The following is a 15,282-nucleotide window of genomic DNA, read 5'->3' on the forward strand; positions in this document are numbered from 1 at the left end:
AGCAGGTCAACAGCAAGTCTGAAAAGAAGACAGACAACCAGCAGCTTGTAGACAGGTAAGTTCAGCCGAGGAGTTAGACCCTCAACAGCTCATGTTGTGCACATTTTTTGACATACTGTACATTTGAACAGTAGTACCTCAGTTAAAATAGCTTAATACCACAAAACCAACGTTTTAAAGGTTTCCTGGTGAGAACTGTTTTAGCTTTACTACTGTAAGATGTTCAGTGTATTGTTACGTTTTGGTAATTGTGAGGACCATGGAACACTTGTGGCATGAAGAAGGCAGTCCTTCCAGTCAAACCTGAACATCACCAAGACAGGACTGAAAAAAGTGACATGTGGAGTGATGATGTTCACAAACCTCAAAAAACCTCTTTTAACAAGTAATTTGGCTTCACAGTCAGTTTTCAACATCCATTTTGCAGAAAGGAGAAGGATTATAATCAAGAAAATCACACTTGAAACAAGCTGAGACAGGTTTAAAAAGTCCAATTTTAAGACCCAGTATCAGAAAAAGTGATTCTGTTAAGATCCACTTTTGCAGGGTTGACATCTTTCTGGACTGGATCTATTTGTTTTGATAATTACAAACCCCAAGACATTAACTGTTTCCAGGAGTTTTGACTGTGTATCTGAACCCTCTGTGTCTGTCTGTCTTTCTCAGTCTGCAGAAGGAGAACGAGGAACTGAAGGCCACAGTAGCAGAGCTCAGGTCTGCTCTGGAGGCAGACTGCCGCCATGTGGCCGCTCTGGAGATTTGCCTGAAAATTGCAGAGCGGAATCGAGATGAGGCTCAGAGACGCAATGAGGAGCTGCAGAGAGAAATTCAGCAGTTGCTCACTAGAAAGCCACATGCTCCCACCTAAAGATCATTTACAAACTCACTAGTATATGGCTTTATAAGCCCACTGAACTCAACAAAGCTAATTTTACAGGAGCTGATTATGGAAAATACTATCACCTTCCAGTGTGATAGAACCGAATAGTTTCCATCTGAGCTCTGTTTAGTCCTGAAGATAAATTATGGGCTCATGTATTTCTGTCTGTGAGAAAAGTCTGTTAATAAGAGCTCTAAACAGGCTTCGCATTAAAGACTTTATTTACAGCATGAGCTTGTTGCTTCTCATGAGAGAGCTGTCACTGTGTATGGACTTCTTTGATCTGGTGTAGCTATTATGCAGTACATAAAGAAAAGGAAATGCCAGACTAGAAAAATGGATTAATTCATTTGGAAACTTGGAAATGGTAGAAAAGAGTTTCCACAGAAATGCAAGGCTGGACCACCTGGGTGATTTTGGGTCACACTGTTTCGTGACAGAACAACTGGACAGTGTAATGTTAATGGTGGACAAATACAAACAGTGTGTGTCAGATGAAGTAAATAGCCAATTGATGTCATTTTAGTGTTAAATTAATAAAATTTCATAAATTAAATGTTTGCGTTGATGCATAAAACAATTTTTGACCACATACTGGCAGGGTTAAACTCATAACTAGATATTATTCACACTCAGAGTATGCAATTTGTTTAATTCAATGTGCATGTGTATGCGTTGCTCTGCCATGCTCCTCGACTCACAGCATTGTTGTTTTTCACCTCACTGGTTTAGTGTTACAGCTCACAACTTAACTGTCATTTACTACTGCCTTGAATACGCCACTATTTGTATAACGGATCAGTAGAACATTAGTTTCCTACAGAGTTTTAACTTGAATTGATTTCATCAACTTTTTTGATGTGATGATCGTATCACCTGGGAAATTAGCTTTCAGTACATTTTGCTTTCTCAAAATATAACACCGTGGAGGAAACAGATGAAAACAATACAAGATATCAGCACAAACCACTGTCTGTTTGACGGTTTAGTCCAAAAATAGCAGCCCCTGACCCCCATAAATCTATATTTGTTACGTGGTGAAGTCCATAACTGAGCCTATATGGAGGGGCCTGTGTGTGTACAAAAGGACATTGCCACTATCAAGCCTTCTTACAGCCATCAGGAAGATGTGACAGTCTGTTGTGGCAGCAGTTTAACAGAACAACAGATAACAGCATGTCTGTCAAATGTCAGCCTGGCAGATGAGTGGCAGAGACAGGAAAAAGCTCATTCCTTCCCATCTCTGTGACGCACCGCAATCAGAAGTGTATCTGCAGGTCACACAAAGAAGCTCAGGAATGAAGTAGCACAGTGGGATGAGAGTTCAGGTGACGAAGCATTGCTCAGATCTGTCAAGCTGCCAGATGTTCTCATCAGAAAACATCTGAGCACCCCCGTGACCCCGTGTTGGTGGCTGAGGCAGTATACTTCACCATGTACTGTATATTCATATATGCAGTTTGATGTTGATGGTGGAAGTCTTTCTTCATGAGTCACCCATTCTCCATAACCTTCACATTTGATGTGTGGCTTTTTTCTGATCTGTAAAGTTCTAGCTACCCTACCTACTGACTACGTGTTAAATGTGCCTCAATGTACTTGCAAATTTAAGGAGCATTTTGCATCCAGATAGCCCATTTCAGACACCGTGTCCACTTAGCAGAAGAAGAAGCAACAAGCATAACAACAGGGTGATTGCTGCTTGGTTCGATGAACATGATTATTTTGTATAATTCTGATGTCCTTGTGAGCTACTTGAAATGTTCTCCCGACTCAATATCTTTCATTTTCCATCATTAAGTCCTCACAGCCCATTGCATTTCAATTTCATTTGGACAAGTGTTGCCTAACAAATATATCCTGTTACATTCAGTAGGATCAATAGACCCTAGGTGTATTTTATCAAAAAGAAATGGTCAGTGGAGCCTAGACAGCGGTTTGCATAACTCCACCATTTACAAAGCAAATAAACAAATGAAGAATATCAACCCCAGAGCATCCACCCAAACAAAATAGCACTTCCACAAGGAACGGGCTACAGGGCAGTGTTTACAAAATCCTCATTAAGAAAGTTGTGAGATAACACATGCTCATGTGCATCACACAAAGTTGAAGGCATGCACACACACACACACACACCAGCAAAGAGACCTTAAGCACAGAGCAATGCTGAGCCCACCATATCATAGATAAGAGACAGAAAGAAAGAGCTGGGAAGAAGAGAGCAGAGCACAGAGAGAGGCTGACAGAGGAGAGGACACAACAGAGATGAGTTGGACGGACAAAGACAAGTCTTGGCCACCTTGTCACTGGAACTGCACCCCTGTCGCAAAGGACATCAAAAGGTGTGCATGAGAATAAATGCTGTGAGATGAGGAAGAGAGCAGCAGAAATACACACTCATGCAGAGAGGCTCACACTGGCCAGTGCAAGGGTCAACAACACTACTGACTACTGCCAGGGACCAGAACCTTCTTAGGCTCCTGATGAACTGAACACAATTTCAATTAACATTTGGGTTAAGGGGTCAAGAGATCACAATCACTTTATCTTATTGTTGCATCAGCTCATCCACAGACAACCCCAGAGGGGATCAAATTGAGTGCCGCAGACTGTTTTTCCCATGGCGAGCATTTGCTGGGAACTGGGAACTATCTGCTGCTCCAAGACTTTGTTTTTGCTGTTTTCCATCCTGCTGCTCCAGGGGCCTCTCTGCGGAGAGACCAGCCCCATCTTCAGCACCCATCGAAGGCATCGCCCTGCTCCTGGGCAGGGAGACGGGCATGGAGAAGTGGTGGATCCATCACTGCTAGAGCAGGACGGCAACATGGACACACAGAGTCTGCTGGAGAGCTTGAAGGAACAGTTTCTGCAGACTTTCAACCTGTCGGGCTTGGGTCCTCCTCCTCTGCCCCCTGGAAGCCCTCAAGAAGAGCCGCCTGAGTACATGATGGAGCTCTACAACCGTTTTGCTAATGACCGCACTGCTATGCCCACTGCAAGCATCATCCGCAGCTTCAAAAATGAAGGTAAAAAAGGAACCACTTTTTCTTTTTTAACTGCTGCTGTGTACAGTATTCTGAAGTTTATTTTATTTAAATATAATTTGTATCTTCTGCATTACACTCTAGTCTTCAAGGCCAAGGTCTTCTTTCATGTATGTAGAGTTTTAAGTAAACTGTAACTTCATGCAAGTACAAATCAAATTTAAGTTGATTAAATCCAAGCCTTAGCCATGACCCTTTTCCTTGTTACTTCTCACTGCAAGTCAGTGATCATATCAAAATGTTTTTCGTATGCTTAAATGGAACAGCTAGAAATAAAATAAAAGAGACTGAATAGTTAATAATAGTTAAATGTTTCCCAAATAAGGATGAAATCCTCCCTAGACTTAGGATATGTTGCAGAACTCAGCTGAAAGCATTACTACAGTGATAAAATGTACAGAGGCTAACAGTTTAACCATTTATTTCTCTTTCCTAGATTCATCTCCCAGTGATGTGGTTGTTGGAGGAGTGAGGCATCACTCTCTCCTCTTCAATGTGTCAGTCCCCCATCATGAAAGCATCACAGCAGCTGAGCTTCACCTCTACACCCTTATCCAGAACGACCGCCACCTTAGCACTGGCGTTGACCGCAAGGTCACTATCTACGAGCTAGAACTGCATGACGGGGATGACAACGTAACAGATGAGAGCACCATGAGAGGAGATGAACTCAGAGGAGGAGGGGAGCGAATAAAGCTGGTGGAGTTGGCTTCCCGCCAGGTCTATGGCACTGATAATGGCTGGGGGGCCTTTGACCTCACTGCTGCAGTGCACCGCTGGCGCAAATCTGACCGTGGCACCACACACAGATTGGAAGTGCACATTGCCAGCATGGCTAATGAAGATAATGATCAAGGTATGACAGAAGACAGCAAAGACAGGAGTTCACCTGAAGGAGACATGAAGATTGACACCAGTCCTGAAGAAAAACACAAACCCCTGCTAATCATTTACTCCAACGACCAAAGCAGTGATCATCGTGATGACAAGCGTGAGCTGAATGAGATGATCGACCATGAAATCTCTAACATGGTTCTACAGAACAATGTAGGGACTGGTCTGAGCGGGCTGAAGGGTCAGCTATGGCAGGACAGGGAGGAGGGAGATGAAGAAATTGTGCCAGGTGAAGAGGACCTCATCCAAATGCGATCCAATCTGATCTATGACTCAGCATCCCGCATTCGTCGCAATGCCAAAGGCAACCACTGCAAGAAGAAATCTCTGTATGTAGAGTTCAAAGATATTGGATGGGACAGCTGGGTCCTGGCACCCACTGGTTATGATGCCTTTGAGTGTACTGGCATTTGTTCCTTCCCACTGACAAAGCACGTCACACCCACCAAGCATGCCATCATCCAGACGCTGGTCAACATCAACAGTCCCCAGAAGGCGGCCCGAGCTTGTTGTGTTCCGACCAAGCTGGACCCCATCTCCCTGCTATACCTGGATGACACAGGTGTGGTCACCTACAAGTACAAGTTTGAAGGCATGGTGGTGGCTGAGTGTGGCTGCAGATAGTCCATAGTTTGAATTGAACTCTTTGCAAAGTCTTATAGTAGGAGAGAAGATGTCAAACTCACAATAAGCTGGAAAAGGAGTAGGCTAAGAATGTCTCCAGAGACAAAGGGACAACTGTTGGAATCTCTGCAGGGGTTACTCGGTGAAGTTGGAAGTGAGCATTCACTATAATCTGGTGGGAACTAGTGGGCCAGTTTCCCTCCTCCCTCTCCCTTCCCTTGACATGTCTTCCTCTCTACTTATCTCTGGCCTCCCCACACGATGCAAACACTCATCAGCACTTCATGTGTCCTGGCACAGTGAAATGACCTCCCTGAGGCAACCTGACAGCACATGAACTCTGCAGGCCCACCTTCTGCTTCCTGATACATATGCACTGTGCATGTGGCCGGGTTATCTTCTCCAACCCTGTTTCCCACTTCACATGCCTCTTTTCCACTCCCCCAAGCTACAGCGATAGCAAGGTGTTGGGGCTGAGAAACATGTACGCCACCACTCAGGCTTGGAGAACTGGACGCCATTCTGGGCAGCTTTTGTGGTGGTGGTATGGAGGAGTGGACAGGACAAGAGGGTAGAGGTTGTCCACATTCCTAGGCAACGAACATTCTTAACTGGTTCAGCTCACTGACCTTGCACCATGTGCCCCCAACACCAACTGATCAAACAAATGATCCGTTACTTTTATGGTATGAAAGGTCTTCTTGGAACACTATCATCTGTAAGTTGAAATCAAGAGTGGAAAAGGGGGAACCTTGTCGGATTCTCTTTATGGCTACCCAGAGGAAGTACAGTTATTTTCTTTCGTTATAAGCCTTTTGATACCTCTGCTGCTTGTGTCAAACAAAAGACTATTTATTGTTCTAATTTATTAATTTTTACAACAAAGCAGATAGCTATATATGTAAATTTGTAATTTGCTTAAAGTAGAGCAGGTTTTGTAACAATGACAATGCATTTGCAGCACAAAATGACTTTTGTTGGGAAGAGAAATGGTAACAATTTCTGAAACAATAAAGAAAAACTACTTAAAAGGTCCTAAATGAAATGTTTCTTATGACTTCGTTGCTGATCCTGACTGTTTCAGAAAGTTTACACACCATGTTATTCAAAATGTCATTAGGAAATCTCAGTTAATTGTACTTGATACATTTCCACATTACATTTATCAATCAGAGCATCTGGTCTGTCACCTTGCCTTCTCACTCTTTTAGGAGGAAGCTGCTGGACTGATAATACAGTACATAGCTTGCATTCAGATCATTCAGTCCGACAGTATCAGCTCACAGGTCATAGTTCATACATGACACGCAAACAAAGAACCATGGGAAAAAGCCAGCTAATGAACAAAATGGATGGTGTTCTGCTCACACTGACAGTGAGCAGATGCAGACAGCTGTGATGGAAAACCTGTCTGTGGGGAGAACATGTGAACAAAAGACAAACAAAGGTCTGCAGTCTAGTGTCTCCTTCTGTTCTTTCTAAATTATGAAAGAACATTGTGACACCCACTGAAGATGTAAACAAAGGATACAGATCAGATACTCTGAAATGTGATTAACTTTCTTTTAGTACTTTGTTGTTGAGAATATGTGTCACACAAACATTGTATGAAAGGTGGGAGAAGTCTATGTTCTGCCTGGGTAACTTACACTGCTACACCAGCACGAAGGAGGTCAAAAATAAAATGGAGAGCAAAAACTAAGATGCAGACTGATGTAACAAAACACACAATGAAGTATGGTTCAGATCTAGGCGCTACATGCAGGATAGGCAAACTAGTTAAAGGTACACTGACATTTATGCCCATTTGGTTTCTTGCAGAGTTTTAAATGATCAGATTGACAGCAAGTCTCATGTCTGCTTGTGAAATATGAGAATACAGCCTGAATACAGTTACAGTAGTTTAGCGTGAGATAAAGTCCAGCAGGAAGAACGGTTAGGCTTGTCCAAAGATAAAATGTGTGCCTATAGCTCACTGACATAGCTCACTAATGAACACCTTAATCTTGTTTGTATAGTAGCTGTTCCTCCTGTTTCCAATCTTTATGCTAAGATAAGCTAATTGTCCGCTATTGCAGCTGAAGTTCCATACTTAATTGACAGATCTGAGTGGGGTATCCATTTTCTCGTCTAACCCTCAGCATGAAAGTAGATACTGTAAACGTCATCCCTGTGAGAGACTTTTATAAACAATGAAATGTTACTGCAGTAACATTTACACCAGTAATGATTTAAATGCAGGTAAGTAGTATGTCTAGTGCAAATATAACTTACATAGTTATAAAGTCAATGCCACACTGTTACAAAATAATGATTATGTGATGCCTCTGTTTTGACACAATGTTTTTTCTTTAGGGTATGACCATGCAGTAAAATTCTAATATGTGGCTGAATGTGCTGTGTGAGCACTCCTTTTTCATCTATAAGCAGTGTGTGTTGTAACTGAAATTGCATTTTTAGAAGCTTGTTACTGTAATATTTGCCATTTAAAGCTTCCTCACAAAAAAAAAAATTGTACAAAAAAAGTCTTTGGCAACAGCCTACTAATAACAAGTGCAGTGAGATGTTTCAGAAAACAAGTCGAGCATTGACTGACCTCTCGTGTAAGAATAGAGTAGAGGTCTTCTAAAAATGGTTGCAGACCAGGGGGCAAGAACCTCAGCTACTAAGTATGACAACAGGCAGCCTAAGCTAAATAAGCTTGCTAATTGCATATTTACAGAGAGCTGGAAGAAATATGAATCTGGCCTTTGTCACTGAATGGCGACCATTCAGGAAATATGATGAAACGGAGAGTCTTTAGTATTTTCTCTCATGATAAGGACTATTTCAGAGTGCTCTGTGCTTTTTCTCTCTACTGTTTTGACATGGCTCCATCTGTTGAAAGAATTGTTGTTATGAAGAATTTAGGGTATGTGATTAATTTAACAGCACACCTATGGACAAGTAAACAAACTGGACTGTTCCCACTGAACAGTTCAAAGTGTAATGCTCCACTGTCTGACATCATGACACTGGCTGCAGGATGTTGACGTGCGTCTTGCTGTGAGCATGTTTCGATGCGTGTCATCCAAAGCTGCATGACCTGCCCTGACTCTGTAATAAGGTCTGATTGTTTCTGGTTTGGGTCACAGGTTTATCATTTCATCTTAGGGCAACACCACCATCCAGCAGCCTACTCATCTCTTGCTATTTTTTGAGCCTCTTCATTTTCCAGGAAAAGCACAGTTTGCCGAGCCAGAAGTAGGCAACATCCAAACATACATACACCTTTAAACAATTTGCATTTGACTCTGACCTTCAAAAAGCCCTGGGAAATAGTTAGTAATGAAAAGCAGATGTTCAGTGTAGTTCACATGCTTTTGCTTTTGCTTTTGCTTTTGCTAACCAAGTACTATTGCCCTCAGACTAATTTCTCTGGGAAATTAGTTGTATGATTCATTTTGCTGTATTGGCTGGACAAAGAGAAGCAAAGAAGAACCATACAACTGTTAATCCTTATTAGATGTACTTACATTCCTCAAAAACACATTTGATTTGATTTGATTTATTCTTTCAAACATGTAACAACAGTCAATATGTCAACACACATAATTTCACACATATCCACAAATATATTATCAATTTGCTTATACCTAGTACATGCTTGAACGGAGTAGGAAGAAGTTAGACTTATCTAGTCCTACCCCCTAACATCATCTTATCATCATTGGTTTGAAAGCAGTATTACTACATAGATTATTTTGCTCTACACCACGCTAGTGATATACTAAAAACACCACACTCACAATGTTTCACCTGATTATCGTTAAGCCTGTTCTTGCCCATATCTTGATTGACACATACCTTTGTATTTGTGTTTAAACTCATCAATTCTCTTACTGTTATTATTCTTACATTGTACTCAAATAGGTTAGTGAGAAAACTATAATGTATAAATATATAATGTATGTGTATATACATGTGTAAATAAAATCATGTGAAGAAAGACAACATTGCTTAAGTAATGTGGCTCTCTACAGGAAAAGCCTCCCCAAGGTCAATCATAAGATTGTTGTTGCTCAGTTGTGGTCACTTTTGAGAGACAGTGGCATTGAGGAAATATTTCATTTTTGCTTTAAGTCAAGCATAGCACTGAATCAGCATTATTAAAAATTAACAATGACATTCTATTGGCCAGGTATACCAGGGATTTGGTTTTGCTGGTGCTTTTAGATCTCACTGCTGCTTTCGATACAGTGGTTCATGGAACCTTATTGTCTTGTCTGGATCAATGTGTGTGGGAATCCAAAGGTACTGCTCTTAATTGGTTTAGGTCATCTCTCACAAATAGGAGTTTTGCTGCTATTGGTGCCTGTTCCCCCTCTCCAGTCCCACTGTTTTGTGGTGTTCTCCAGGGATCAGGTTTTGGCCCAATTTTGTTTTCATTGTATTTGTTCCCATTGAAGTCTTAAGGCTTTAAATGCTGTGGCACCACTATACCTTAGTGAACTACTCTATTGGCATAAACCAGCAAGATCCCTCAGATCATAAAGTCAGCTTCTTTTAGAAATTCTAAGGGATAGATATAAATGCTCAGGTGATCATGCTTTTGCTGCTGTAGCCCCCGGGTTATGGAATAGCTTACCTTTGAATGTTAGATCAGCTACAAATTTGGTATAATTGCTTAAGACCTATTTATTTTCCTTGGATTTTAACACTTAGTGGAGTTTAATATTCTGTTTTAATTATGGTTTTGTGTCTTTTTGTATTTTATTGCATTTTTTAATCATTTGTAATGATTTTATTTTATTTCTGTTTGTTTACAATTTTATTTGTGTATGTGAAGTACTTTGGTCAACACAATGTTGTTTTTAAAGTTCTATATAATTAAATTTGATTTGATTTGATATTCACTCTCAGCATCTTTGATATTCTTCTTTCATGTGAAAAGAGCATTAGCACTCAGCTGAAGTCTGTTGTTAATAAACCTGAAGAATTAGTTTATTATAGGACTGTGTGTTGATGATGATACCTCTGTAGTGAAATAAAGGCTGTAACTACTAAGGCTGTATAGCAACAGAACCCTTACAGTAAAACATGTGGCTTTGATTGCTTAGTCAAATCCTTGTGGAAGAGTGAACATAGCCAGTTCAGAGCCCCAGGGCATACAAACCACAGCTACACAAACAAGAACCTGAACTTGAGGTGAAGAACAGTTTCCTGTTGTTATATACTCTCTCATGCTTAGCAAGTTTAGAAAAGTTGAAACAGAAAAAATCACACTCATTTGTAAATGACCAAATATATTATTGAATATGAGAGATATGAATATATATACATATATATATATATATATAGAGAGAGAGAGAGAATATGATTCATCAAGAAAAAAATGTGCAAATTATAACCTACTGCATATTTATAGTATTTGTACTTCCCACTCTTTCAAAAGCTCAAATCAGCTTACCAAAGTGCAAAAGATAACATGCTACATATGTATCAAAATGTGCAAAAACATCTTCTTGTGATTTTACAGAGGGTTAGGTCCTTGACTGTTTTTGGTCAGGGGTAGTCACCTCTTGGTCTCTCTCTACTGCTCTTTAACTCTCTTTCTAGTCTTTATACTAAGTATACTAAGTAAGCTGCCAGCTGTAGCTTCAATTTACAGCACAGAACCATTATTATTATTGCCACTCTTATCAATTACAATCAGCATTATCATTTTTATTACATAGTATTTTGGTATTGTATTTTGTGGTCCTAAGTTTTAAAATGTCTTGAATGGACATGTGCCTGAACACATCACTCATGCTCGATATGTCCCAAAAAGGTGGTCCCAGTGAGTGAAGTAGGGGGCGTAGTTGCCAACTTGTAAACTATGGTGGGCTTGGTGGTAGGGAGCTCCTCCCACACAGGGCAACAGTCTGTGCAGAGCCCAGGGCAGATCGTAACCACAGTGGTCTTCCACCGCCAGCCAGCTGTTGAGGAGGTGGAAGACGACTTCGCTCAGAGGGTGGCAGCCCACCAGCCAGGTGCTGCTCACAGCCAGCAGCAGCAAAGACAGCAGCTCGACCGAGCTGGCATCCTGGGCTGCCAGAGCTAAGAGTATGTGGTGCTTGTGGTGTAGATGGTGGATGTTACGGTACAGCCAGGGAACCCTGTTGAGGACACACAAACAGATGTCTGTTTTACTGTTACTTTAAGAGACCATAACTGGAACATTCCCAGAATGGGGCAATAGAGAATGTGGTATAATGTCTGGTTGTCTGTGCTAAACTACTGCACAGAAAGTTCTGCTACTTCTAATAGTACTACTACTAGCACGGTGTGCTGAAATTCACTGGCACTACGCTGATTTTACATATGAAGATCAGATTAATCTTTCCTGAAGATGTCATAGTGATGTCATCAGAGTTATCTCAGACTGGACATGACAGATTTTGAAGTGAAGGTCTGAAGAAAAGTTTTAATGGGAAATGTAGGTCTTGGTTTTTTGAAGTTTGAACCAAAGAAGGGAGAAAAAGTAGGATATTTCAGCTGCTGCTGCTTCACTGTTAACTGCTCTTTTTTTTAAGCAATCCTTGTGCAAGTCCCCCAACTTTAAAGGATTGCAATACTGTAACAAGTTCAAGATCAAGGTTTTTTATTATTGTCAATTCACTATATGTGCAGGACATACAGAGAAATCAAAATACTGTTTCTCTCTCTCCTAATGTTGAATGTCCATACCATTTAAGAAACTAAATAGAATAAATGTAGAATAAACTCCAAATAAATAGAATATGAAGACTGAATTAAAGTAATTAGGATAAACTAAATGGTACAATCTAATAGGCTGTGATGAAACTCAAAGCCATGTGCAAACAGTGACAGTAGTGCAAATAACAACAAGAAGATTGTCAGGTGGTCAGCATCACCAGGAGCGTTGGAGATGAGATGCATGATAGCTTATGAAATGTATATGGACAGTACTGCAAATGACCAACAGCAGCAGATATGACATAAAAAAACAGTCATCAGGAGATTCACATATAAAATGACAAAAAGGGCGAATGTATTGAGTTTGTGCAACAGCAGGGGTGGTCTGTGTCTTTTATGTTCTGTGGTGGGTTACGGTCCAGGGGCAGAGGGGGGGGAGGTAATGGACAGCGTTCAGCATCCTCACAGCCTGGTGGATGAAACTGTTTGTAAGTCTGGTGGAGTGGGCCTGAAGACTCCGATACCTTCCCCCTGAAGGCAGGAGTCTGAAGTGGGAGTGTGTGGGGTGGGAGGTGTCATCAGCAATGCTGATGGCTCTGCGGGTGTTAAAAATATCCGTGAGGGAAGGTAGAGGGGCACCGATGATCTTACTGGCTGTATTCACTATGTGTTGCAGGGTCCTTCTGCAGGAGGCAGTACAGCCTCTGTACCACACAGTGATGATACTCTCAATGGTGCCCCGGTAGAAGGAACACATGATGGGGGGTGGGGCACTGGCTCTCCTCAGTTTGCAGAGGAAGTAGAGGCGTGTTTGAGCTTTCTTGGCCAGTGATGCTGTGTTGTTGGTCCAGGAGAGGTCCTCAGAGATGTGCTCTCACATGCACCCGGTAGTTCATGTGATGTAAAAGAAAATGTGATTCAGCAGACTGGGCCACCTTCCTCCATCGCTCTCTCCGGTTCAGTTCTGACCCTCACTTGTAACTGTAGGTGCTTTTGGCGGTGGAAACAGCATGGGCACTTTGACCAGCCTGTGGCTACACAGCCCCATATGCAGCCAGCTGCGATGCCCTGGGTGTTGTGATGCCTGTCTGTCATAGCCGATGTAACCAGAGTGGCCAGGTAAGGAGAGTAATTATAGCACCTTTGACCTGGGTCCACCTAAGACAACAACTCTACACAGGTATGTACTACATACAGTGAGACAGAGACCAGGCTTCCAATATTATTAAATAGACAATTTATTCAAAGACATGGATAAAAGTGCTCACAATTACTTTATTAAATTGCCATCAAAGATTAAATTGTACTTTTCAAATTGGTTAAAAGAATGCCCACTCTCCAAATACACACAACACTAATGCCCCCGCTACACACTGTACACACACAACACAACGTTCACACATCAAATGCCTTTATGTGAAGTGACACACACACACACACACACACACACACACACACACACACACACACACAAAATCCACCCAGTAGTAACATCTACAGCTTATGTATTACTCTAATAAAACCCAGAGGCATCATAGAATTACCCAAAGACACAATAACTCATTGGTGTGTCTCACAACTAATACATAACACATGGTAATGATAAAAGGCAGATACGAGATACAGAGTGAACCTGACAGACATGCAGTAATCAAAAAAGAGCCGACAGTGGTAGGCTCCCCTAAAATTTAAGAGACATACTATTATTCTAAATTCCAGCTTCCTACCAGTGGTAGAAGCCAACAGTGAAGGGGTGAAGTTGTACTTCCCCCTATCTCAGCCCTTAGGACTTGATCACCTACCCTGCCACCTACACATCACATACAAATGTAATCAACTGTCCCAGAAGAAAAACACACATGGGAGAAATAAATTATAAATATACCTCTGCAGGGGAACTCTACAGCTCAGACATCAAGATGCATGTGCTCATGAGTCAGTCTGGGATTTAAACATTCAGAATACAGCAGCATGAACACTAACACCCAGCTGTCTAGCCAATACAATTTGACCCATATCAAAGCCTCTAACATACAGTGGAAATACCAGAACGGCTTATTGGCTTACTCAGGCGACACTCATCCACCTCAGATTTCTCAAGAAACTATTCCTCAAACAAAGACACAGCCAAGTTCCCAGAAGCCATATTAAAAAGTTACATGAGCATATAGGCTACTCATACATCACATTGATCGGTTTTCTGAACAAAATTTCTAATAGGCCAACACCTGCTGGTGGTTTTCTTGTTGAGGCTGATCAGTGGTGGAAGATACACTCAAAACCTTAAGTGAAAATATCCTACTACAGTGTTAAATATATTCCAGTGTAGCTAAAGGCCCCGTATTTTAAATTTAAATAAGTAAAAGTACATAATTGCTATCTAAAAATGAACATAATCAAAGTAAAATGATCTCCATCACCGTATTAATCTAGATTATTATTGCAGATGCATTATAATGTGAGCAGCATTTGGCGGTGCAGTTTCTACTGTTGGGTTATTTACAGTAATCTACTGTAGGCAACATTTACAATACGACTCACCTGTGCATGGTGAAGTGCAAAAAAAAGAAGAGCATGTCAAAAAGCAGAAAACATGCGAAAACTTCCACAAAGAGCTGCCAGCAGGACGGCGCCAGTTCCGGGAAAGTGGGGCTCCTCAGGGTCTGAAACAGCGCGGTGACTGGGAGGACGGTGGTGAGGTACCTGTACAGCACACTCCAAAAACATTCCAACCATTGGCAGAGAGACGGCGGCGGTCCAGAGCCCGCAGCTATCCTCCACGACCGGACCCGCTGGAAGACGTTCCCCAGCGCGTCTAGCGCGAAGAACGGTGCGCAGAGCAGGACGTGCATCAGGAAGGCGCAGGTCGCTGGGAGGTACGGGGACAGCAGAATCATCTCCTGACCTGCTCTGACATACTCCCATAGGCCCTGGAGGACAGGCACGAATGCATCACCATGCTCTGTGGAGCATGCATTCATCGCGGCACTTCACTTTAAAATGGGCAAGTTAAGCATATTTTTTCCTCAGCAGCTGCCACACTTTCTGGGGCGAGTAGTGTTGCTGGAGGATTTTTTTTTCCACGTGTAGGAGGGGCACTGGACTACACAGTGTTATGTAGTTCAATAAAAATGGCTTTTCACTTTCAGCTAAAAC

At 41.7% G+C, this 15,282-nt stretch overlaps 3 protein-coding genes across 3 annotated transcripts in view; 2 read left to right on the top strand and 1 right to left on the bottom strand.

The window, feature by feature from the left end:
* Positions 1-1,388, top strand: part of arhgap25 (Rho GTPase activating protein 25) — a 14,101-nt gene extending 12,713 nt beyond the window's left edge. Inside the window, exons 11-12 of the mRNA XM_020590404.1 lie at positions 3-55; positions 667-1,388. Coding sequence (XP_020446060.1) covers positions 3-55; positions 667-868 — 255 coding nt within the window. The 3' untranslated portion in view covers positions 869-1,388. The remainder of the gene's footprint in view (positions 1-2; positions 56-666) is intronic.
* Positions 1,389-3,503: 2,115 nt separating this feature from the next.
* Positions 3,504-5,445, top strand: bmp10 (bone morphogenetic protein 10). Its single transcript, XM_020590405.1, has 2 exons — positions 3,504-3,909; positions 4,364-5,445. Exons 1-2 carry the CDS (start codon positions 3,504-3,506, stop codon positions 5,443-5,445), a joined length of 1,488 nt encoding a protein of 495 aa, XP_020446061.1.
* A 5,368-nt stretch (positions 5,446-10,813) lies between these two features.
* On the bottom strand, positions 10,814-15,172 carry ch25hl3 (cholesterol 25-hydroxylase like 3). Its single transcript, XM_020590633.1, has 2 exons — positions 14,668-15,172; positions 10,814-11,585 (listed from the first exon to the last, which is right to left on the bottom strand). Exons 1-2 carry the CDS (start codon positions 15,105-15,107, stop codon positions 11,234-11,236), a joined length of 792 nt encoding a protein of 263 aa, XP_020446289.1. The 5' UTR covers positions 15,108-15,172; the 3' UTR covers positions 10,814-11,233.
* Between the last annotated feature and the right edge of the window lie 110 nt (positions 15,173-15,282).

Source organism: Monopterus albus, unplaced genomic scaffold (assembly GCF_001952655.1).
Source record: "Monopterus albus unplaced genomic scaffold, M_albus_1.0 scaffold12.1, whole genome shotgun sequence".
Taxonomy (NCBI): domain Eukaryota; kingdom Metazoa; phylum Chordata; class Actinopteri; order Synbranchiformes; family Synbranchidae; genus Monopterus; species Monopterus albus.

Coding starts and splice junctions, on each gene's coding strand:
- ch25hl3 (XM_020590633.1), bottom strand. CDS start 15,107: ATGAATGCATGCTCCACAGAGCATGGTGATGCATTCGTGCCTGTCCTC. Junction 11,586..14,667: donor TTGCACTTCACCATGCACAG/GTGAGTCGTATT, acceptor TGTCCTCAACAG/GGTTCCCTGGCTGTACCGTA.
- bmp10 (XM_020590405.1), top strand. CDS start 3,504: ATGGCGAGCATTTGCTGGGAACTGGGAACTATCTGCTGCTCCAAGACT. Junction 3,910..4,363: donor CCGCAGCTTCAAAAATGAAG/GTAAAAAAGGAA, acceptor TCTCTTTCCTAG/ATTCATCTCCCAGTGATGTG.